This window comes from Hemitrygon akajei, chromosome 12, assembly GCF_048418815.1.
Source record: "Hemitrygon akajei chromosome 12, sHemAka1.3, whole genome shotgun sequence".
Lineage (NCBI taxonomy): Eukaryota > Metazoa > Chordata > Chondrichthyes > Myliobatiformes > Dasyatidae > Hemitrygon > Hemitrygon akajei.
In genome coordinates, this window is record NC_133135.1 from 109,483,500 (window position 1) to 109,506,337 (window position 22,838).

Sequence of the window (22,838 nt, forward strand, 5' to 3'; positions counted from 1 at the left end):
CCACACTGGTTCAGGAGCCTGATGGCTGTGGGGTAATAACTGTTCCTGAACCTGGTGGTGTGGGACCTGAGGCTCATTGTGGTGAGTGAAGTTATCCACACTGGTTCAGGAGCCTGATGGCTGTGGGGTAATAACTGTTCCTGAACCTGGTGGTGTGGGACCTGAGGCTCATTGTGGTGAGTGAAGTTATCCACACTGGTTCAGGAGCCTGATGGCTGTGGGGTGATAACTGTTCCTGAACCTGGTGGTGTGGGACCTGAGGCTCATTGTGGTGAGTGAAGTTATCCACACTGGTTCAGGAGCCTGATGGTTGTGGGGTAATAACTGTTCCTGAATGTGGTGATGTGGGACCTGAGGCTCATTGTGGTGAGTGAAGTTATCCACACTGGTTCAGGAGCCTGATGGTTGTGGGGTAATAACTGTTCCTGAACCTGGTGGTGTGGGACCTGAGGCTCATTGTGGTGAGTGAAGTTATCCACACTGGTTCAGGAGCCTGATGGCTGTGGGGTAATAACTGTTCCTGAACCTGGTGGTGTGGGACCTGAGGCTCATTGTGGTGAGTGAAGTTATCCACACTGGTTCAGGAGCCTGATGGCTGTGGGGTAATAACTGTTCCTGAACCTGGTGGTGTGGGACCTGAGGCTCATTGTGGTGAGTGAAGTTATCCACACTGGTTCAGGAGCCTGATGGCTGTGGGGTGATAACTGTTCCTGAACCTGGTGGTGTGGGACCTGAGGCTCATTGTGGTGAGTGAAGTTATCCACACTGGTTCAGGAGCCTGATGGTTGTGGGGTAATAACTGTTCCTGAATGTGGTGATGTGGGACCTGAGGCTCATTGTGGTGAGTGAAGTTATCCACACTGGTTCAGGAGCCTGATGGTTGTGGGGTAATAACTGTTCCTGAACCTGGTGGTGTGGGACCTGAGGCTCCTGCACCTTCTTCCTGATGACATTAGTGAGAGGAGAGCATGTCCTGTGTGGTGGGGTCCCTGATGATGGATGCTGCTTTCCTGCAACAGCATTTCATGTAGATGTGCTCAGTGGTGGGGAGGGCTTTACCTGTGATGGACTGGACTGTATCCATTAGTTTTTGTAGGATTTTTCATTCCGGAGCATTGATGTTTCCATATCCACACATTAGGGATGCAGCCAGTCACTATACTCTTCACTACACATCTATAGAAGTTTGTTAAAATTTTAGACATCATGCCAAATTTTTGCAAATTTCTAAGGAAGTTCCACACACAAAATGCTGGAGGAACTCAGCAAGTCAGGCAGCATCTGTGGAAAAGAGTAAACAGTCAACGCTTCAGGCCGAGACCCTCCTTCAGGACTGAGAAGGAAGGGGGAAGATGCCTGAATTAAAAGGTGGGGGGGAAGGAGGCTAGCTGGAAGGTGATCAGTGAAGCCAGGTGGGTGGAAGGTATCTGATAAGAGAGGAGAGTGGACCATAGGAGAAAGGGAAGGAGGAGGGGAGCCATGGGGAAGTAAGAGGCAGGTGAGAAGAAGTGAAAGGTCAGAGTGGGGAATAGAAGAAGGTGGGGGGGGAATTTGTTCACTGGAAGGGGAACTCCATATTCACACCATCTGTTTGAGGCTACCCAGGTGGAACATAAGGTGTTGTTTATCCACCCTGAGGGCAGTCTCATCCTGGCACAAGAGGGGGCCATGGGCCAGCACATCATAACGGGAATGGAAATCAGAATTTAGATGCTTGGCCGGCGGGAAGTTCCATTTGTATCAGATGGAGCAGAGGTGCTCGACAAAGTGGCCCCCCAAGTTACGACGGGTCCCACCGATGTAGAGGAGGCCACATTGGGGGCATCAGACACAATAGATGACCCCAGCAGATTTGCAGGTGAAGTGTTGCCTCACCTGGAAGGACTGGCTGGGGTCCTGAATGGAGGTGAAAGGGCAGGTGTGTAGCACTTGGGCTGTTTTCAGGGATAAGCACTGGGGGGTGGGGTAGATTCGTGGGGATGGACGAACGGATAAGTGAGTGATTCTTGCAGAAAGAGGAGAGGGAGGGAGCTGAAGATATATTTAGTGGCAGGGTCCCTTTGGAGATGACAGAGGATGAGCTTTCTTTGTGATTGCATTTAAGTGCAGTTCCTCCAAAATGATAATCTGGAGGAATTTAAAGTTGCTAATGCTCTCCACCTCTGACCCTCCAAAGAGGACTGGCTAATGGACCTCTGTTTTCCTCCCCCTGAAGTCAGTAATCAGCTCCCTGGTCTTTCTGACATTGAGCGAGAGGCTGTTGCTGTAGCACCACTCGGCCAGATTTTCGTTCCCCCTCCCCTGTGCTGATTCATCACCATCTTTGATTCAGCCAACTGTGGTGCTGCCAGCAGACTGGCTTATGGCATTAGACTGGTGCGTAGCCTCAGTCAAACAGGGGTCGTGGCACACCACAGGGACGTTGCTGCCAATCCGACCTGACTGGGGTTGCAAGTGAGGACATCCAGGATCTAACTGCACAAGGAAGTATTGAGGCCAAGATCTGGTAGCTTATTGATTAGTTCCGAGGGCATGATAGTATTGAAAGCTGAACTGTAGCCAATAGAGTCTCCTGATCTACGTACCTTTGCTGTCTAGATGTTCCAGGATTGAATAAAGAGCCAATGAGACACACTTTGGAATTTGACGGTGGGGTAAGGATTCTTAACAGTGTGCTTGAACAGAGGGATCTTGGGGCCACATTAATAGATCCTTCAAAGTCGCTGCACAAGTTGATAAGGTTGTTAAGAAAGCAAATGTGTTGCCCTTCATTAGTTGGGGTTGGAGTTCAAGAGCCACGAGGTAGCGTTGCAGCTCGATAAAACTCCGGTTAGACTAGACATGGGATATTGCGTTCCGTTCTGGTCGCCTCCATTGTAGGAAGGAATTGGAAGTTTCAGAGATGGATTTTCCACTGAGGTTGGGCGAGACGAGAACTAGAGGTCATAGGTTAAGTGTGAAAGATGAAATATTTGAGGGAAACTTCTCCACACAGAGACTGGTGAGAATATGGAACGAACTGCCAGCAGAAGTGACGGAATCAGGCTCAATTTCAGCATTTAAGTAAGATTTGGATCGGTACATTGATGGGAAGGGTATTGAGGGCCGTGGTCCAGGTGTGAGGTCAATGGGACTGGGCACAATAGCAGCTCAGGTATGGACTAGATGGGCTGAAGGGCCTGTTTCTGTGCTGTAGTACTCTATGACTGCGTGGGTTGAATTAAGATCAGAGGTAAGTATACACAAATAAAAGCAACGAGCCAATCACTGACAAATCGTTTTAATTTCCTCTACAAATCACAGATCCACCATTTGTCTCACAGTATAATTTAAGGATAAATCAGCCAGGAGATCCTGGCAAATTTTAGATAATAATTTACAGGTATTTACACAGAGTTAAAAATTTAAACACCATTCCTAGACAGCTTATATTGCATCTCCCATGAAGTTTTTTTTTGCATCCTCAGTATGTCCTTACAGTGCGTGGGCAGGTGCTTGCATATTATTTACCTTCATTTACATAATTTACATATTTAATTAGTGTACCTGACTGAGATTGCAATGATTGGGCACGAGTGGACCCAGTTTGAAAGAAAAAAAATATTAATATTCTTCCTTCTTTTATTATACAGCGATTGGAATTCTCTCAAACTCCTTCTGAAGTGTCTTGTATAGAAAGGTGTACAGGAGGTAACTAATAGAGTGGCCATTGAGTGTATGTCTGCTGCTATAGACCATTCACTTCACGGTTCAGTGTGTCAGGCATTCAGGGCTACTCTTCTGCACACACCACTGGTTTAATGTGTGGTTGGAGTGACTGTCACCTTCCTGTCAGCTTGAACCAGCTGTCTATTCTCTGACCTCTCTCATTAGCAAGGCGATCTCTCCCACAGAACTGCCTCTCACCGGGTGACTTTTGGTTTTAGTGCCATTCTCCGTACAAACTCTAGAAACTGTAGTGCATGAAAATCCCAGCTCATCAGCAGATTCAGAGATACTCAAACCTCCCCATCTGGCACCAACAATCACTCCACGGTCAAAACAACTGAGATCACATTTCTCCCCATTCTGATGTTTGCTCTGAACAACAAATGAGCCTCTTGACCATGTCTGCGTGCTCTTATGCTTTGACATGATTGGCTGATTGGATGTTTGTATTGACAGGCAGGCGCACAGGTGTAGCTAATGGAGTGACCGCCAGCTGTAATACTCCATGCCAAGGATGGGGCTGTCACTTTTACAGGAGATTAACACAATTCTTTTGTGCAGCGCTCGCCGAGTTAATGAAGAGGTCAGACTCCGAGAGAATACTCCGTCATGAGAAAAGTTTGATAGCGCGAAGTACAGTAAACCGTTAACCTTAGCAAGGAATAGCAGCTGTGCCAGATTATGGAGAAAGTCACTGGGGGCTAATCAGTCTCCAGCTTGGAAGACATCAGTAAATCAAAAGCAAAGATTTAATAACAGTAGAGTACAGTACATGCCCTTTTGTCCACCATGTTATGCCAACCTTTTAGCCCTTTTCTTCCCCCATAACCCTCCGTTTTCCTTTCATCCTTGTGCTCATCTAAGAGTCTCTTAAATGCCCCAAATGCCCCCGCCTCTTCCACCACCTCTGGCAGCATGTTCCACGCATCCACTACTTTCCATGTTATAAAAAACCTACTTCTAACACCCCCCCCCCATTCTCTCCCTCCAAACACATTAAAATGATGCCCCCTCATATTAGCCATTTCCACCCTGGGAAAAAGTCTCTGGCTGTCCACTCAATCTATGCCTTTTATCATCTTGTACACCTCTATCAAGTCACCTCTCATCCTTCTTCGCTCCAAAGAGAGAAGCTCTAGCTCGCTCAACCTCTCCTCAAGAGGCACCCTCTCTAATCTGGACAGTATCCCAGTAAATCTCCTCTGCACCCTCTCTAATCCGGACAGTATCCCAGTAAATCTCCTCTGCACCCTCTCTAATCCGGACAGTATCCCAGTAAATCTCCTCTGCACGCTCTCTAAACCAGGCAGTATCCCAGTAAATCTCCTCTGCACCCTCTCTAATCCGGACAGTATCCCAGTAAATCTCCTCTGCATGCTCTCTAATCCGGACAGTATCCCAGTAAATCTCCTCTGCACGCTCTCTAAACCAGGCAGTATCCCAGTAAATCTCCTCTGCACCCTCTCTAATCCGGACAGTATCCCAGTAAATCTCCTCTGCACGCTCTCTAAACCAGGCAGTATCCCAGTAAATCTCCTCTGCACGCTCTCTAAACCAGGCAGTATCCCAGTAAATCTCCTCTGCACCCTCTCTAAAGCTTCCATGTCCTTCTTATAGTGAGGGGACCAGAACTGAGCACAGTACTCCAAGGCAACACACACAATGCTGGAGGACTTCAGCGTCTATGGAAGGGAATAAATAAAGTCGACATTTCGGGCTGGGAAAAATGTTGAGAAGGTGGGGGGAGGGGAGGAAGAGTACGAAGTGGTAGGTGATTCTCCAAGTGTGGTCTAACCAGAGTTTTATAGAGTTGCAACACTACCTAGCAGCCTTTGAACGCAGTCCTCCGACTAATGAAGTTCCAACAGAGATCCCTCCGCTCCTCCATGCTGCTGAGAATCCCTGTACTCTGCCTTCCAAAGTCAATCACTTCACAGTTTTCACAACTATTAAGTCATCTACCTCATGTTGATTATTACCAGGTGGGGGAGTCCAAATGCTCTCTATTTTAAATCACTTCCTTATTTAATGGACTCCTTTCGGTGACCTAATGAATGGTTTCTGGCTTATACAGACCTGGGTTTAAGTCCAAATGTGGTCCCTCACCATTCGCTGCAGCAGATGGCAAATTAACTCCTTTCCTGCAGTAAGATTTGCTAACTGAACCTGACCTGTATTTATGAAGGTGTGCATACAGGCCATTTGGCCCATCGAGTCTGCCCTACCATTCCATCATGGCTGATCCACTCCCTCTCTCAGTCCCAATCTCCTGCTTTCTCCCCATATCCCTTCATGCCCTGACCGATCAAGAATCTATCAACCTCTGCCTTAAGTACAGCTTATGACCTGGCCTCCACAGCCACCTGTGACAATTCCACAGATTCACCACCCTCTGGCTAAAGAAATTCCTCCTCATCTCCATTTTAAGGCACCCCTCTATTCTGAGGCTGTGTCTTCTAGTCCTAGACTCTCCACATCCATGCTATCGAGACCTTTCCACATTCAACAGGTTTCAATGAGGTCACCTCTCATTCTTCTGAATTCCATTGAATACAGGCCCAGGGCCATCAAACACTCCTCATATGACAAGCTGTTCAATCCTGGAATCATTTTTGTGAACTTCCTTTGAACCCTCCAGTTTCAGCACATCCTCTCTAAGATAAGGGGTCCAAAACTGCTCACAGTACTCCAAGTGAGGCCTCACCAGTGCTTTATAAAGCCTCAACATTACATCCTTGCCACTAGTCTCACCCCCTGCTCTCTTCCGCACTGTCCCACAAATAATTGCTTTTCAGGGCTTTCTTCCAAAGAGACAACACAGGAAACAAATGGAGTGAACGCTCTCCTGGGCTGCAAAATGATCCAATCTGATGCAGGGACTTGAATTTGCTTCTGCCGCCTTTCTCGGCAGTTTGCTCTGATTGCAACAAATCCTCGTGTAAATCGCCCACAAAATGCCGCAAGAGCTCAGAGGGCCAGTCTGTGGAGGGGGATAAAAGGTCAGCGTTTCAGGCTGGGACCCTTCATCGGGACTAGAAAGGAAGGGGGAAGAAGCCGGGATAAGGTGGGGGAAGGAGTACAAGCTGGAAGGTGAGACCAGGTGAGGGGGAAGTAGGATAGGTAGGGGAGGGGGGGGATGAAGTAAGAAGCTGGGAGGTGATAGGTGGAAGAGGAAAAGGGCTGAAGAAGAAGGAATATGATTGGAGATGAGAGTGGCATCCATCATTAATAATCCTCACCACCTGTGACATACCCTCTTCTCATTACTACCTTCGATGAGGAGATACAGGAGCAAGAAGATATCAGAAACAGATTTAATATCACTGGCATATGTCACAAAATTGGTTATATTTCTGACAGCAGTACAATGCAATACCGAATAATAGAAAAAAACTGAATTACATTAATTATATATATATATATATATATATTAAATAGTTAAATTAAATAAGTAGTGCAAAAATGGGAATAAAAAAGTAGTGAGGTAGTATTCAGGGTTCAACATCCATTCAGAATTTGGATGGCAGAGGGGAAGAAGCTGTTACTGAATTGTTGACTGTGTGCCCTCAGGCTTCTGTCCCTCCTTCCTGGGCACGTCCTGGGTGAAGAGGGTCCTTAATGATAGAAGCTGCCTTTTTGAGGCATCGCTCCTCGAAGATGACCTGGATACTACAACAGCCTAGTGCCCACGGTGGAGCTGACTGAATTTATAAGTCTCTGCAGCTTATTTCGATCCTACGCAGTGCACGCCCCCACCATACCAGAAGGTGATGCAGCCAGTCAGAATGTTCTCCACAGTACATCTGCGGAGATTTGCGAGTGTCTTTGGTGACATACCAAATCTCCTCAAACTGCTAATGGAACACAGCCGCTGTCGTGCCTTGCTATAGTGTGCACTACCTCACCAGTTTGCTCTGTTTACTTTGATCTCCTTTATTGTAGTTTCTGGTAATTGTACGTATTGCACTGTACTGTTGCACGAAACAACATTCCCCAATATCGGTCAGTGATAATAAAGCTTCCTCTCATCAGTGAGATTCCCTTTGTCCGTCAGCGCATTAGGTCAGAAAGACAGCATTCCAGGAGCCTGGAACCCAGCTGAGCTTCCCCACTGGCCCTTTCCCCAAAACGTAACGGCTGCCCTCAACTCATAACCTGGGTGTTGACACAACGGCACAAACACGGTTCTTCAACCTCTGGCTTTGGTGGGCCAGTCCGAGATGCAATTGTACCCCGAAGTCTCCAGTCCCCGTCGCTGCTCGGAGGGTTAAACAACCTAGACCAGAACAGCAGAGTAGAAATCCTTCAATTCCTGTCTGGAGGCCACGTCACTCTGCCACTTTGGCAGCAGAACTTTACATCCTGCTCCAGAGGCAGAAAGCATCACCCCTCAACGGTGGAGGGTCATTGCAAGGGGAAAATGGGAGGGACGGTTGGCTTCATGGATCAGAGAGGCCTGCTGCTGGGATCTCTGGAATCCAAAGGTCCTCCTGAACATTACTGGATGTTGTAAGAGGATGGGGAGCATTTGTGCTGCTTTCTTTGATCCCCGTTTGATCAGCAAGAGCAGCCCGAGGCCTAATTCAAGGAGGAGGGAGAACTGGAAACCCACATGACCTGCTTCTGGTAAGGATCTTCTGCTGAAATACTCTCCTGTGGGGTGAGAGAAAATTTACTGTGGCCAGGTCTGCTCCATCACCTTTGAGGCTAAACATTTCAACCACTGAGGCCTGACCACTCGGATGATGCACTATCCAATCAGGTGGCTGGCTGTTCAATCTTGCACCCAGAATGGACGGTTCAAAACTTTCTGCTGCCCAATCAGAACAGAGGATCCTGCCAATTTATGGTCAAGGATTTGAGCCACCCAATCAGAACACTAGATGTTGTCAGTGGTTTGAGGCACCCAATCAGAATACCAAATCCTGTCAGTGGCTTAAGCCGCCCAATCAAAACACTAATCCCAGCAACGTTCCAAGGTGCCACAAATTGAGTAGCTGGTTGCCCGGGGCAATGTGTTTGGGGCCTGGTGGTTTCAACGCATATGACCCTCCTCCACGCTGTAGATAGACTCCTTGTGGGGAGCCAGATCGGCTCGGCAGAGGGGCACCGTCCCGTCCGCTGTCTGCCCCTCCATGTCCGTGTCCAGCAGGCTGCGCCCCGTGTCCGAGCCGGATAAGCCGGAGGCACAGTGTCTCTCGTCAGTTGCGCTGCCGCCAGAGTCGGTATTGCTGGGTGTCTCGGTGCTGCTGGCTGGTGAAGAGCTGAGGGTCCGGCTGAGGGAGACGAAACGCCAGGGGTCAATCCGGGGCCTCCCCGCCGAAGGCCTGGGTCTGGGTGCAAACTCCAGCGTCTTTGGCCTCTCTAGCGCCGCGTTCTTGTCCGAGGCCTTCTGCCGCAGGATGGGGGGTAGGAAGGAGGCAGGGTCCGGGAGTCGAGGGATCTCCGAGGGATCCTTCAGACAGCCTTGGGAAGGAAAGAGAAGACAAGGTGAGTGCACCGTGATGGAGAGTAGCTCATTGGCCAACTAATCGGGACGGACATCAGACCCCAAATACGATAAAGATTATCTTTATTTGTCACATGTACAGCAAAGCATGGAAAGGTGGCGTTAGCATCAACGACCAACACAGTCCGAGGACGTGCTGGGGGCAACCCGCAAGTATTGCAACGCTTCCGGAGCCAACACAGCACGCCCATAACGCAATAATCCCAACCCATATGTCTTTGGAATGTGGGAGGAAACTGGAGCACCCAGAGGAAACCTACGCGGACTCGTTCAAACTCCTTACAGACGGCGGTGGGAGTTGAACCCCAATTGTTGCTGCTGTAAAGTGTTATGCCAACCATTGTGCCCCTCCAGCCTGTTCTGCCCCTCAAAGCACCATTCTCATTTTTATTTCTTTACTATGAAGATCATTCGGACATCTGGTCAATGCTGAAGACCATTTGGACCATTGGCCAGAGCTGATGACCATTGGGACCACTGGCCAGAGCTGATGACCATTTGGACCACTGGCCAGAGCTGAGGACCATACAGACCACTGGCCAGAGCTGATGACCATTGGGACTACTGGCCAGAGCTGATGACCATTGGGACCATTGGCCAGAGCTGATGACTATTTGGACCATTGGCCAGAGCTGAGGACCATTGGGACCACTGGCCAGAGCTGATGACCATTGGGACCACTGGCCAGAGCTGATGACCATTGGGACCATTGGCTAGATCCGAAAACCATTAGCCAGAGCTGATGACCATTGGGACTGTTGGCCAGAGCTGATGACCATTTGGACCATTGGCCAGAGCTGATGACCATTGGGACCATTGGCTAGAGCTGATGACTATTTGGACCATTGGCCAGAGCTGAGGACCATTTGGACCACTGGCCAGAGCTGATGACCATACAGACCACTGGCCAGAGCTGATGACCATTGGAACCATTAGCCAGAGCTGATGACCATTTGGACCATTGGCCAGAGCTGATGACCATTGGGACCATTGGCTAGATCCGAAAACCATTAGCCAGAGCTGAGGACCATTGGGACCACTGGCCAGAGCTGATGACCATTGGGACCATTGGCCAGAGCTGATGACCATTGGCCAGAGCTGATGACCATTGGGACCATTGGCTAGATCCGAAAACCATTAGCCAGAGCTGAGGACCATACAGACCATTGGCCAGAGCTGATGACCATTTGGACCATTGGCCAGAGCTGAGGACCATTGGGACTGTTGGCCAGAGCTGATGACCATTTGGACCATTGGCCAGAGCTGAGGACCATTTGGACCACTGGCCAGAGCTGATGACCATTGGGACTGTTGGCCAGAGCTGATGACCATTTGGACCATTGGCCAGAGCTGATGACCATTGGGACCATTGGCTAGATCCGAAAACCATTAGCCAGAGCTGAGGACCATACAGACCATTGGCCAGAGCTGATGACCATTGGGACCATTAGCCAGAGCTGATGACCATTTGGACCATTGGCCAGAGCTGAGGACCATTGGGACTGTTGGCCAGAGCTGATGACCATTTGGACCATTGGCCAGAGCTGAGGACCATTGGGACTGTTGGCCAGAGCTGATGACCATTTAGACCATTGGCCAGAGCTGATGACCATTGGGACCATTGGCTAGATCCGAAAACCATTAGCCAGAGCTGAGGACCATACAGACCATTGGCCAGAGCTGATGACCATTGGGACTGTTGGCCAGAGCTGATGACCATTGGGACCACTGGCCAGAGCTGATGACCATTGGGACCATTGGCCAGTGCTGACCAATCCCGTCAGCCCTATGTCCCCATTCCACTTACATCACTGCGTCCCATTTTCTAACAGCTGCCCAGTAACTCCCAGACTCTCTGGACACCCAGAAGGGAACTTGGTGGTGTGACAGGCCGTTGGGACGTGGGAGGGAGCCAGAACACCCAGGGGGAAGTCCACCTGGACGCAAGTAGAACCTGCTGACCTCACACACAGATAGCGCCGGAGGCTGGGACTGAACTCTTGTCACTACCTGCTTAGGGGTCATTCCCTTCCCTGCTTGACCTTTCCAAATCCTCCAGTTTCCAAAAATCAAAGTCAGTGACTCAGCATCCTGGTCCTCGGGAGTCGAGGATCCACAAGGGCATATTTCCTCCTTTCTTTGGGCACCAGACTGCCCAGCATCAGGACACACTCTCTTCTCGCTGCTGCCATCAGGAAGGTGGTACAGGAGCCTCCGGATTCACATCACCAGGACCAGGAACAGTTATTACCCCTCAACCATCAGGCTCAAGAACCAGTGTGGATAACTTCACTCACCACAATGAGCCTCAGGTCCCACACCACCAGGATCAGGAACAGTTATTACCCCACAACCATCAGGCTCCTGAACCAGTGTGGATAACTTCACTCACCACAATGAGCCTCAGATCCCACACCACCAGGTTCAGGAACAGTTATTACCCCACAACCATCAGGCTCCTGAACCAGTGTGGATAACTTCACTCACCACAATGAGCCTCAGGTCCCACACCACCAGGTTCAGGAACAGTTATTACCCCTTAACCATCAGGCTCTTGAACCAGTGTGGATAACTTAACTCACCACAATGAGCCTCAGGTCCCACACCACCAGGTTCAGGAACAGTTATTACCCCACAACCATCAGGCTCCTGAACCAGTGTGGATAACTTCACTCACCACAATGAGCCTCAGGTCCCACACCACCAGGTTCAGGAACAGTTATTACCCCACAACCATCAGGCTCCTGAACCAGCGTGGATAACTTCACTCACCACAATGAGCCTCAGATCCCACACCACCAGGTTCAGGAACAGTTATTACCCCACAACCATCAGGCTCCTGAACCAGTGTGGATAACTTCACTCACCACAATGAGCCTCAGGTCCCACACCACCAGGTTCAGGAACAGTTATTACCCCTTAACCATCAGGCTCTTGAACCAGTGTGGATAACTTAACTCACCACAATGAGCCTCAGGTCCCACACCACCAGGTTCAGGAACAGTTATTACCCCACAACCATCAGGCTCCTGAACCAGTGTGGATAACTTCACTCACCACAATGAGCCTCAGGTCCCACACCACCAGGTTCAGGAACAGTTATTACCCCACAACCATCAGGCTCCTGAACCAGCGTGGATAACTTCACTCACCACAATGAGCCTCAGGTCCCACACCACCAGGTTCAGGAACAGTTATTACCCCTGAACCATCAGGTCCTGAACTAAAAAGGAAACTTCACTTGTCACATCATTGAAATGTTCCCACAACGTATGGGATCACATTCAAGAACTCTTCATACACACACGCATACTTTGAACTTGGGTTTAGAGGCACCAATGCGCAGGATCGGAATAAAAGACAACAAGACTTATCATCGTCATCACTGTGCAGTGGGGAGGGGTCACTGCACAGGATCGGGAAAAGCCGCAGAGGGTTGTAAACTCTGCCATCTCCACTGTGGGCACCGGCCTCCCCAGCATCGAATACACCTTCAAAAGGCGATGCCTCAAAAAGGCGGCATCTGTCATTATAGAACACCCCCCCCCCTCCCCAAAGCACCCAGGACATACCCTCTTCTCATTGCCACCATACAGGAGCCTGAAGACACACGCTCAATGATTCAGGAACAGCTTCTTCCCCTCTGCCATCAGATTTCCGATAGGTTCAGGAGGGAGGGGAGGAAGAGGGTGGGAGAGGAGGGGTAAGTGAGGGGGAAGAGGAAGAGGAGGATGGGGCAGGACTTGGAGAGGAGGTGAGGGGTTGGGATGTGTTGGAAGGAAAGCAAGGGGGAGAAAAAGGGGGCTTGAAGAGGGAAGTAGAGCGGGGAGGGTGGAAGGAGGGGGAGGGGTGGGGTATTGGGGAGAAAGGGAGGGGGCAGGGCTTGGGGTGGATGGTGAGGGAAGAGGGATGGTAGGAGGAGAGAAAGGAGATGGTGGAGTGGGGAAGGGTGACGGAAGATGGGAGAAGGGGGGAGTGCTGAGATCGGGGAGGAAAGGAGGGTGGGTGTGAGGGGAGTGCTGGGAGGATTTAGGAGTGGTGGGAGAAATGGGCCCAGATGCTTACCTGCTCCTGTCAGGTCCTGTGAACTGCCATCTGACGGAGTCCTCCTGTGCGCCCGTCCCGGCGGCGGGGGCTGGCGGATGGCGCCGTCCGACGGGATCCTCCTGTGCCGATGGCTGACGGCGGAGGCAGCGCTGACATGGGTGGGGGTGAGGGACAGCCCGGGCTCCTTTTTGAAGCTCTCGGCCACCAGGTCCACCAGCGGGTTGCCACGGGGGGCTGCGGCACTCTGCGGCCCCTCCTCCTGGCCCCCTCCGCCACCCTCCTCGCTGTCGGAGCGCAGCAGGGAGCGAGTGGAGTTACAGTCGGAGAAGGAGGAGAGGGAGAGGAGGGTGACGGAGGAGGAGACCTCCAGAGAGGGCAAGGCCGAGGGCCGGCGGTTTGGGCTGCTGGAGCAGCGGCTGCGGCCTCCCCACTGGAAGAGGCCCTCAGGCCTGCGCCGTTCCTCCCGGGCCTCCTGCTCTTCCTGTGCGGACTGCTGCCTGCCCAGTTCCAGCAGGTCCAGGCCTAGACCCACCGAGCTCAGGATGCTGGCACAGCCCAGGAGCGCCAGATCCCTCTTCCGTCGGTGGGCGCCCCGGCTCGGGCTCTCCCCTAACCCTGGCATTAGGGCCGGGCACTCCTCTGCCGTGCTCCCCTCGCTGTCCTGGAGGCCTGGGGACTGGAGTGGGTGGTGGGATCCTCCTGTGCTGGGAGTCAGGCCCTCTGAGGAGAGACGGAGGGAGAGAGCGAGTGAGTGAGGAAAGAGCCGCTCGCAGCTCGTTAATCAGCAGCCCACCCAACCCTGAACAAAATGAAGATCGTGCCCGTGCTCCCATCTCTGACTGGGCCTTCCAGAGAACTTTGGAGCCAATTGCTCTTTGTTACTTCCTTTGCAGTTTAACAATTAATTGTCTGCTTGCATTTTATGTAACTACCAACCGGGTGTAGGAGATGCGTCTCTACCAGAGGAGGTGTAAGGCATTGCCTTCCGTCCACTAGACTGTGGGTCATCTTGGGCAAAGTGTAGCACCTCCCCACTACCCCCATCAGGGTCACCTGAAGCCCCGGGAGCAGGTGGCGGATGGTCGTACAAGCAGCCGGGGCAGATCACAAGTCCTGGTTATGTGACCACTGACACCGGGCAGACAACCTCTGAAGAGTATTGATAATGGCTGGGGTGACCCTTTTTGTAAGGCCAATGGCAAACCAGTTCTGGAGAAAAATTTGCCAAGAATAATCATGGTCATGAAAAGACCGTGATCACCCACGCCATAAGACGAGGCACGTAACGAACAAGGGAACCCACATGCATGTAACTGTGTAGTATGCTTCCTAGTGGCCACCGTATGTATGTGCAATTGTTCAGTGTACCCTCTTGTGGTTACAATTCTGTATGATTCTAGAACGTTCTCTGGTATTGCATTATTTGAAGAGGGACTGTCTGATTGGTTAATTTTTATCTACAAATTTAAATGGAATGTTTCTTATCTATGGTATAAAAAAAGTTGAACACGTTGGCCCGCTATTTTCGCTTCTGCTTTTCCTTCCTCTACTAAACCTCTCCTTCTCTATGTTTCCAATTTTCTTTGTTCTATTAGTGCTTAATAAAACGATTGTGAAGTGCCAAGTTTCGTGCCTCTTGAAAATCCAAAAGAACCTTGGACTGATAGCATCAGAATCCGACACTCCCTCTGGGCAAAAGGGAGGCTGTGTTGAGGGTCACCGTGCCAAGCTCCCTCTGGGCAAAAGGGAGGCTGTGTTGAGGGTCACCGTGCCAAGCTCCCTCTGGGCAAAAGGGAGGCTGTGTTGAGGGTCACCGTGCCAAGCTCCCTCTGGGCAAAAGGGAGGCTGTGTTGAGGGTCACCGTGCCAAGCTCCCTCTGGGCAAAAGGGAGGCTGTGTTGAGGGTCACCGTGCCAAGCTCCCTCTGGGCAAAACGGAGGCTGTGTTGAGGGTCACTGTGCCAAGCTTAGACTTCAGGACATGAGAAGATTTACTGCACGTTGATGGCTGAAGGGCTCGATCCAGCTGCCATGCCTCATGGTCCCCCCCCCCCCCCCCCACCCCGGAGACGGGGACTCAGGAGGGGTGGCAATGCCATGCTGGTACACAGGGGGTCTGTCAGGGTATCAACTTAAACCTCAACCCTGCCTAACCTGGTCCAAACAGGACCAGCAGCTGCTCCGACATTGTGGCGTTAAAGAGTGCACGGAAGTTTGGCGGAACTTCGCTAGGGACTTGAGGGACGGGTTGGGCAGGTTAGGACTCTGTTCCTAGGAGCTTAGGTGACAGAGAGGTGGCCCTATCAAGGTGTATGATATCACCAGGAGCATAGAGACCCCGATCTTAGCTGAATTTTACAGGGACACTATTGAGAGCTTCCTGACAAGCTCATCTCCACCTGGTCTGGGAGCAGCCGAACATCAGATCGGAAGTCCCTACAAAGGACGGTGAGACCAGCCGAGAGGATCATGAGGGTCTCCCGACAATTCATGGGGGCATTTATCAGGAGGGCTACATATGCAGGGCCCTTAGTATTATGATGGATCCCACTCATCCATCTAGTATCCTCCTAGACTTTCTACCATCGGGTAGGAGGCTCCGATACATAAAGACAAGGACGGTCAGGATGGGAAACAACTTCTTCCCGCAGGCTTTTCTCAGGGTTGGGGGAATCAAGGACCAGAGGGCTCAGGTTTTAGGTGAGAGGGGAGAGACTTAACAGGGACCTGAGTGGCAGTGTCTTCACACAGAGTGTAGTCCATCTGTGGAATGAGCTCCCAGAGGGAGTGATTGAGGTAGCTACAGGGTAGGAGTGGCTTGGAGGGATACGGGCCAAAAGCAGGCAAATGGGACTAGCTTGATTGATGACCTTGGTCAGCAAGGACCAGCTGGTGTTTCCCTGTGGTACTACTCCAACAACACCAATAAGGCACTGAGTGGGCGATAGAGAGAGGCAATGGGAAATGGCCGAGATGGACACTATGGTCTGAAGAGCTGTTTAACTCAATGAGTTGGATGTGTATCACCTCTCTGGATTTGGGTGTGTTTGAGCAAGGAGGAGGAGGAGGAGGAGGGGAGTTCTCTCTAGGGTATATACAGTCACCCCTCAATAACATCCCCAGTGTCTCCATCCAATGACGAAGAAGACACAACAGCGGCTATACGTCATGAGGAGTTTGAGGAGATTCGGCATGTCACCAAAGACTCTAGCAAATTTCTACAGATGCACTGTGGAGTCCTCCAAGAGGATCACAACCATTTCATAGGGATTTGAGGCTTGCGTGCCCCAGTGACCCGGACAGCTCTGCTGGCTGGAGTCAGGGCTTTATGCTTCGGCTCTTGGTAGGGTCACCCAGGTCAAACAGGTCAAAGGGTAGAGGCCACATTCAGAGTGGTCCACCGGTCCCTCCAGGTTTGGGGGGGGGGGGGGTTCAGCTCAGGGCGAATAACCCTGACTGGTCAATAAACAACAGGAATGAAGAATCCTCCTTTATGTGTGTATGGACAGACGGAGATGGGGGCCCTTCACTGCTGCCCTAAACAGCAATGGCTTAAGTACTGTGGAGTTCCTTCTGATTGGTATGGAGGTGCAAATCGGAAAAAAGGCTGCGGAGGGTTGCAATCATGGGCAATAGCCCCCCCAGCATCCAGGACATCTTCAAAGAGCGATGCCTTCAGCAGGCGGTGCCCATCATTAAGGACCCCCATCACCCAGGACATGCCCTCTTCTCATTGCTACCATCAGGGAGGAGGTACAGGAGCTTAACAGCACTCACTCAACATTTTAGGAATAACTTCCTGCCCACTGCCACCAGATTTCTGAATGGCCCACGGACACTGCCTTATTAATTTGCTCTTTTTGGTGCTACTTTCACACTGTATATTTTTACTGTAATTGATAGCATTTTATGCATTTCACTGTCCAGCAGATTTCACGTCAGTGATATTAAACCTGATTCTGATGACGTGGTCATGATTGGCTCTGCCGACTTCTGTGATCCCATTTTGTGTCTTGCCTTCTGCCCTTCAACCCCAAAACAGGGAACTTCAACCAGGCACGGGGCCGAGGTTGTGAGCGGAAGATCTCCCTATCAGTCTCGCCCCACCTCTTCCCAAGTCTTTCCCAGCAGGAACCCACCCTCAGGAAGCCCGGAAAAATTTCCCTGTTTGTGCACCACCCCACCAACCTTGCCCCGTGTTCCCGAAGCGCCCAGCTGCGGGGCGAGTCGCGACGTCTGAAATATGCGTTTGACTACTTACCCATCTCGGTGAGACTGGCGAATCCCATCGTAATGGGAAGGTGCCGCGGGCTTTTCCCCAAACTTGGAGCACTGGATGACCAGAACTTGCTGCCGTCTCCCAGGGACTTCAACCTGCGAACGTCAAAAAGCAAACGTACGGTCGGGGATCAGCAAACGCTGAGATACTCACTACTGCAAGCACCCTGAAAATGTCAACACCCCAATGCGCAGGATTGATGGGAAAAAACTGCAGAGAGTTGTAAATTCAGCCAGCTCCACCATGGGCCTCCCCACTAGCCTCCCCACCGACGAAGATGGAGCCTCAAGGTGGCGCCCATCAGTAAGGACCCCCATCACCCAGCACGTGCCCTCCTCTCATTTCCACCATCAGAGAGATGGAACAGGAGCCTGAAGACACACACTCAATGTGTTAGGAACAGTTCCTTCCCCTCCGCCTTCAGATTTCTGAACGGACAAACATAACGTCACTTCTCTGCTCTTTTTTTTTCATTACTTATTTATTTTTTATGTATTTCTTAATGAGACTCAAAGTATTTAAAAAAATATATTGCTCTGTACTGCTGCCACAGAACGACAAATTTCACGACGCATGTCAGTGATAACAAAACTGATTCCAATTCTGAGGATAACGTCATCACAAATCGAACCTACACTGACTCTGCCCCAGGAATAAAACTGATTCCAATTCTGAGATCACCCCAAATCGAACCCATACCCACCCTGCAGGAATATCTGACTAGAAACTTCAGTCCACAAAAGCTCAGTCCATCACGGAAACTGGCCTCCCTTCTAATGATTCTTTCTGCCTCGAGAAAGCAGCTAAGGACCTCTCCCAGCCCAGACATCAGAATCAGGTTTAATATCACCGGCATATCAGATTCAGATTCCGTTTATTGTCATTTAGAAACCACAAATGCAATGCAGTTAAAAAATGAGACAACGTTCCTCCAGAATGATATCACAAAAGCACATGACAAAACAGACTACACCAGAAAATCCACGTAACGTTTGGCAATCCCCAATCCAGAGTCTGGAGAGGCTGCTGCGTATTAATATCACGCTGCCGTCTTAGCGCATTCCCCGGAAAGGAGCTCCAAAGCCACCAGACAAAAACAAAACCAAAAACTAAAGCTACAAGACCTGCACAAAACCACATAGTTACAACAGTGCAAACAATAGCATAATTGATAAAAAAAACAGACTATGGGCACAGTAAAAATAGTCCAAGATGTTAAAGGACTGTAAGTTCAAAAGGAATCACCACAGTTTTCACAAGTCCCCAGAGTCCCGATAGACTCGCCATCCCATGCCGGTGGCAGAAGGGAATACCCCAGCTATGGACTTACACGGCGCCGCCCGACTCAGCCTCACAGACACAGCACACAATGAAAGCGACCTGAGTCCGTCGAACCTCCGAGCCGACGACCATCCCCTCCAGCACAGCTTCTCCGAGCACCTTCCTCTGCTGAGCGTATTAAGACGGCCCCGCCAACGGCCATCGGCAACGCGACCCCGAGGACTGGGGGCCTGTTCTTTCCAGCAGAGACCCGGACCTCACAGCAGCAGCAGCAACGAAAGAAGGTCTTCCTGGAGATTTCCCGATGTTTCTCCGTGCTTCCACGTCCGTTTTCAATCGATTATGATTGCGCACGCACCCCACTTCACAAATAACAGATAATCATTTCCGGAGTGCCTGCTGCAAGCTGCGTCGCGCTGCCATCTTGGATCATATGTAAAATTTGCAGCAGCACTACATTGCAATACGTGATAATAGATTTTTTAAAAACTGAATTACAGTTAGTATATATATTAAAGAGTTAAATAAGTAGTACAAAAATAGAAATTTTAAAAAAGTAGTTAGTGTTATTGGGTTCGATGTCCATTCAGAAATCGGATGGTAGAGGGGAAGAAGCTGTTCCTGAATTGTTGAGTGTGTGTCTTCAGGCTCCTGTACCTCCTCCCTGATGGGAGCAATGAGAAGAGGGCATGTCCTGGGTGATGGGGCTCCTTAAGGGTGGATGCTGCCTTTTTGAGGCATCACTCCTTGAAGATGTCTTGAATACTACGGAGGGTAGTGCTCGTGCTGGGGCTGACTGTTTACAACTCTCTGCAGCTTACTTTGACCCTGTACAGTGGCACTCCCCACCCCAAAACCAGACGGTGATGCAGCCAGTTAGAATGGTACAATCTCCACGGTACATCTGTAGAAATTTGCAAGCGTTTTCTCCCTTTCCCTACCTCTCGAAGGGCAGAAGATCCAAAAGTTTGAGACACGTACCTCCAGGCTCAGGGATAGCTGTTATAAGTCTCCTGAATGGTTGTGATTCCTGAACTTTGTTGGTCTGCCTGCACTGCGCTCTCTCTCTGTAACTGTAACACGATATTCTGTGCACTGTTTTCCTAAGTACACTTCTATACGTTGGGGAAAATGCATTGAACTGTGTATTTTTTGTAACCACTTGATGTGACAAAATGGAGTTGTACGGTCCCAGAGTGCCGAGCAAATATGTTGCAATCTGTGTATGTGATTAAAGTAGTAAGAGGGAGCTATAAGGAATGTGTTTGCTAAAGGAATACGTGACTGCGAGCACCCAGCGTACTGAACACTGTGCAAGAATGAGCAAGTAGCAGACACAACTCAACCGGAGACGGCAGACCACAACAAATCTGTCGGTTGATGACCGGAGGGACTGAGCTCGCTGGAAATAGTAACCCCGCCTCATTCTTATATGTAAAAATAGTGCTTTGTAGACGGCGTGTGTGAAGTCTCCTGCCATCCCTGGTGGGAGTGGACGTGAATTTTCCCCTTGCAAGTAATGAAGGTGCTTGATGAAGATCAGCACCTCAGTGTTGCTATTGTGTTTCGTGGAGAGATACTCGACAGCACTTACGCAGGGACGAAGGCAGGAGAATGGGGCTGAGAGGGAAAATAAATCAGCCATGATAGAATGGTAGAACAGACTCAATGGGCCGAATGGCCTAATTCTGCTCCTATGTCTTGTAGTCCTGTGTGTGAAATATTCTGCCTGGATGGCATGCAACCAAAAACCTTTCACTATATCTCAGTACATGTGACAATCATAAACTAATTCCTATTGGCCTGAAAAATCGCCTGTTTATTCATTTCCATAGACGCTGCCTGACCTGCTGAGTTCCTCCAGCATTTTGTGTGTGTTACTCTGACCATAGACACTGTCTGACCTGCTGAGTTCCTCCAGCATTTTGTGTGTGTTACTCTGACCATAGACACTGTCTGACCTGCTGAGTTCCTCCAGCATTTTGTGTGTGTTACTCTGACCATAGACACTGTCTGACCTGCTGAGTTCCTCCAGCATTTTGTGTGTGTTACTCTGACCATAGACACTGTCTGACCTGCTGAGTTCCTCCAGCATTTTGTGTGTGTTACTCTGTCGGTAGACACTGTCTGACCTGCTGAGTTCCTCCAGCATTTTGTGTGTGTTGCTCTGTCCGTAGACACTGTCTGACCTGCTGAGTTCCTCCAGCATTTTGTGTGTGTTACTCTGTCCATAGACACTGTCTGACCTGCTGTGTTCCTCCAGCATTTTGTGTGTGTTACTCTGTCCATACACACTGTCTGACCTGCTGAGTTCCTCCAGCATTTTGTGTGTGTTACTCTGACCATAGACACTGTCTGACCTGCTGAGTTCCTCCAGCATTTTGTGTGTGTTACTCTGTCCATAGACACTGTCTGACCTGCTGAGTTCCTCCAGCATTTTGTGTGTGTTACTCTGACCATGGACACTGTCTGACCTGCTGAGTTCCTCCAGCATTTTGTGTGTGTTACTCTGACCATAGACACTGTCTGACCTGCTGAGTTCCTCTAGCATTTTGTGTGTGTTACTCTGTCCATAGACACTGTCTGACCTGCTGAGTTCCTCCGGCATTTTGTGTGTGTTGCTCAAGACTTCCAGCATCTGGAGAACCTCTGGTGTTTAAATTCACCTCCATAGATGCTGCCTGACCTGCTGGAAGTGTGGCGATACTTGCGATCTGCTCCCAGTACATCTGCAGACTGTCGTTTTGTTGAGACAAATGACGCATTTCACTGTATGTTTCGATGTACACATGGCGAATAAAGCGAGTGTTATCTTAATGAGCTCCCCCGGCACTTTGAATGTTAATCACTACTCTCTCTGAGCTGCATTCATGCACATGCAGTCATCTCTGGTCAACAGAGTGCTTCCTGGTTTGTAACTGAGCCCGGGAATACCACCGATCTGAGCTCCACTTTAAATTCAATCTACAATCCTCATTCAGGCCTGAAGACTGGTCGCTGTTGCAATTAGTATTTGATTTAAACTCTAACTCCAGAATATGCCCTAACAGCGCCAACAATGAACTCTGTCCCCAAGCGTCCGATGCCACCATACCAAAGCCCACGTTACGAATCCTAACCCGTATGCCTTTGGAACGTGGCAGGAAACTGGAGCACCCGGATGAAACCCGTGCGATCACGGGGAGAATGTGCAAACTCCCGACAGAGAGCGGCGGGAATTCAACCCTGATTGCTGACGCTGTAGTCGCGTTACATTACAGTCTGAAGTATTTTTTGGGAAGGTGGTACAGGAGCCTGAAGACACACACTCACTGATTCAGGAACAGCATCTTCTCCTCTGCCATCCGATTTCTGGAAGGACACTGAACCCATTGACACTACCTCACTAATTTTTATTTCTGTTTTTGCAGTACTTTTAACTATTCATATATAAATATATACTTACTGGAATGATTTACTTGCTTATTTTTAAATTTTTTCTCTATGTGATCATGTAGGGCTGCCGCAAGACAACACATTTTCACGACACACGTCAGTGATATTAAACCTGATTCTGATAACTCAAAGTCAAGTTCTCTGCAGATCCATTTAAAAACGCAAGCTGAAAAAAATATATTTCTGTTTGTTTACCTCCTATCCTGACCCCATAAATTTCGTAAGGTTCAATTTAATATCAGAGAATGTATACAGTATACAGCCTGAAATTCCTACTCTCCACAGACATCCACCAAACAGAAGAAAACCCCAAAGAATGAAGGGCAGAAAAACGTTAGAAGCCCCGAAGCCCCCCACCTTCTCCTCCCAGGCACAAGTACCAACCCTCCTCCTCCCCCACCTATTCTAGCATTAAAGCATCAGCATTCCCACCACCCACACAACAGCAAAGCGCCAAGCAGAGACCGTGGTCTACAGCCCATCGAAGACTAGCTGTTCATCCTCACAGTTCGATATCCCACAGGCCCTCGCTCTCTCACTGACGAGGGAGAGAGAGATTTCACTCCTTCCACAGCGAGAGG

The 22,838-nt window shown here is 49.9% G+C and overlaps 1 protein-coding gene across 1 annotated transcript in view; it reads right to left on the reverse strand.

Moving 5' to 3' along the window:
* Positions 1-3,279: 3,279 nt before the first annotated feature.
* The window catches only part of map3k10 (mitogen-activated protein kinase kinase kinase 10), a 127,685-nt gene continuing 108,126 nt past the window's right edge, over positions 3,280-22,838 (reverse strand). The window contains exons 8-10 of the mRNA XM_073063849.1: positions 17,524-17,636; positions 13,283-13,984; positions 3,280-9,174 (exon numbers count right to left, since the gene is read on the reverse strand). Coding sequence (XP_072919950.1) covers positions 8,744-9,174; positions 13,283-13,984; positions 17,524-17,636 — 1,246 coding nt within the window. The 3' untranslated portion in view covers positions 3,280-8,743. The remainder of the gene's footprint in view (positions 9,175-13,282; positions 13,985-17,523; positions 17,637-22,838) is intronic.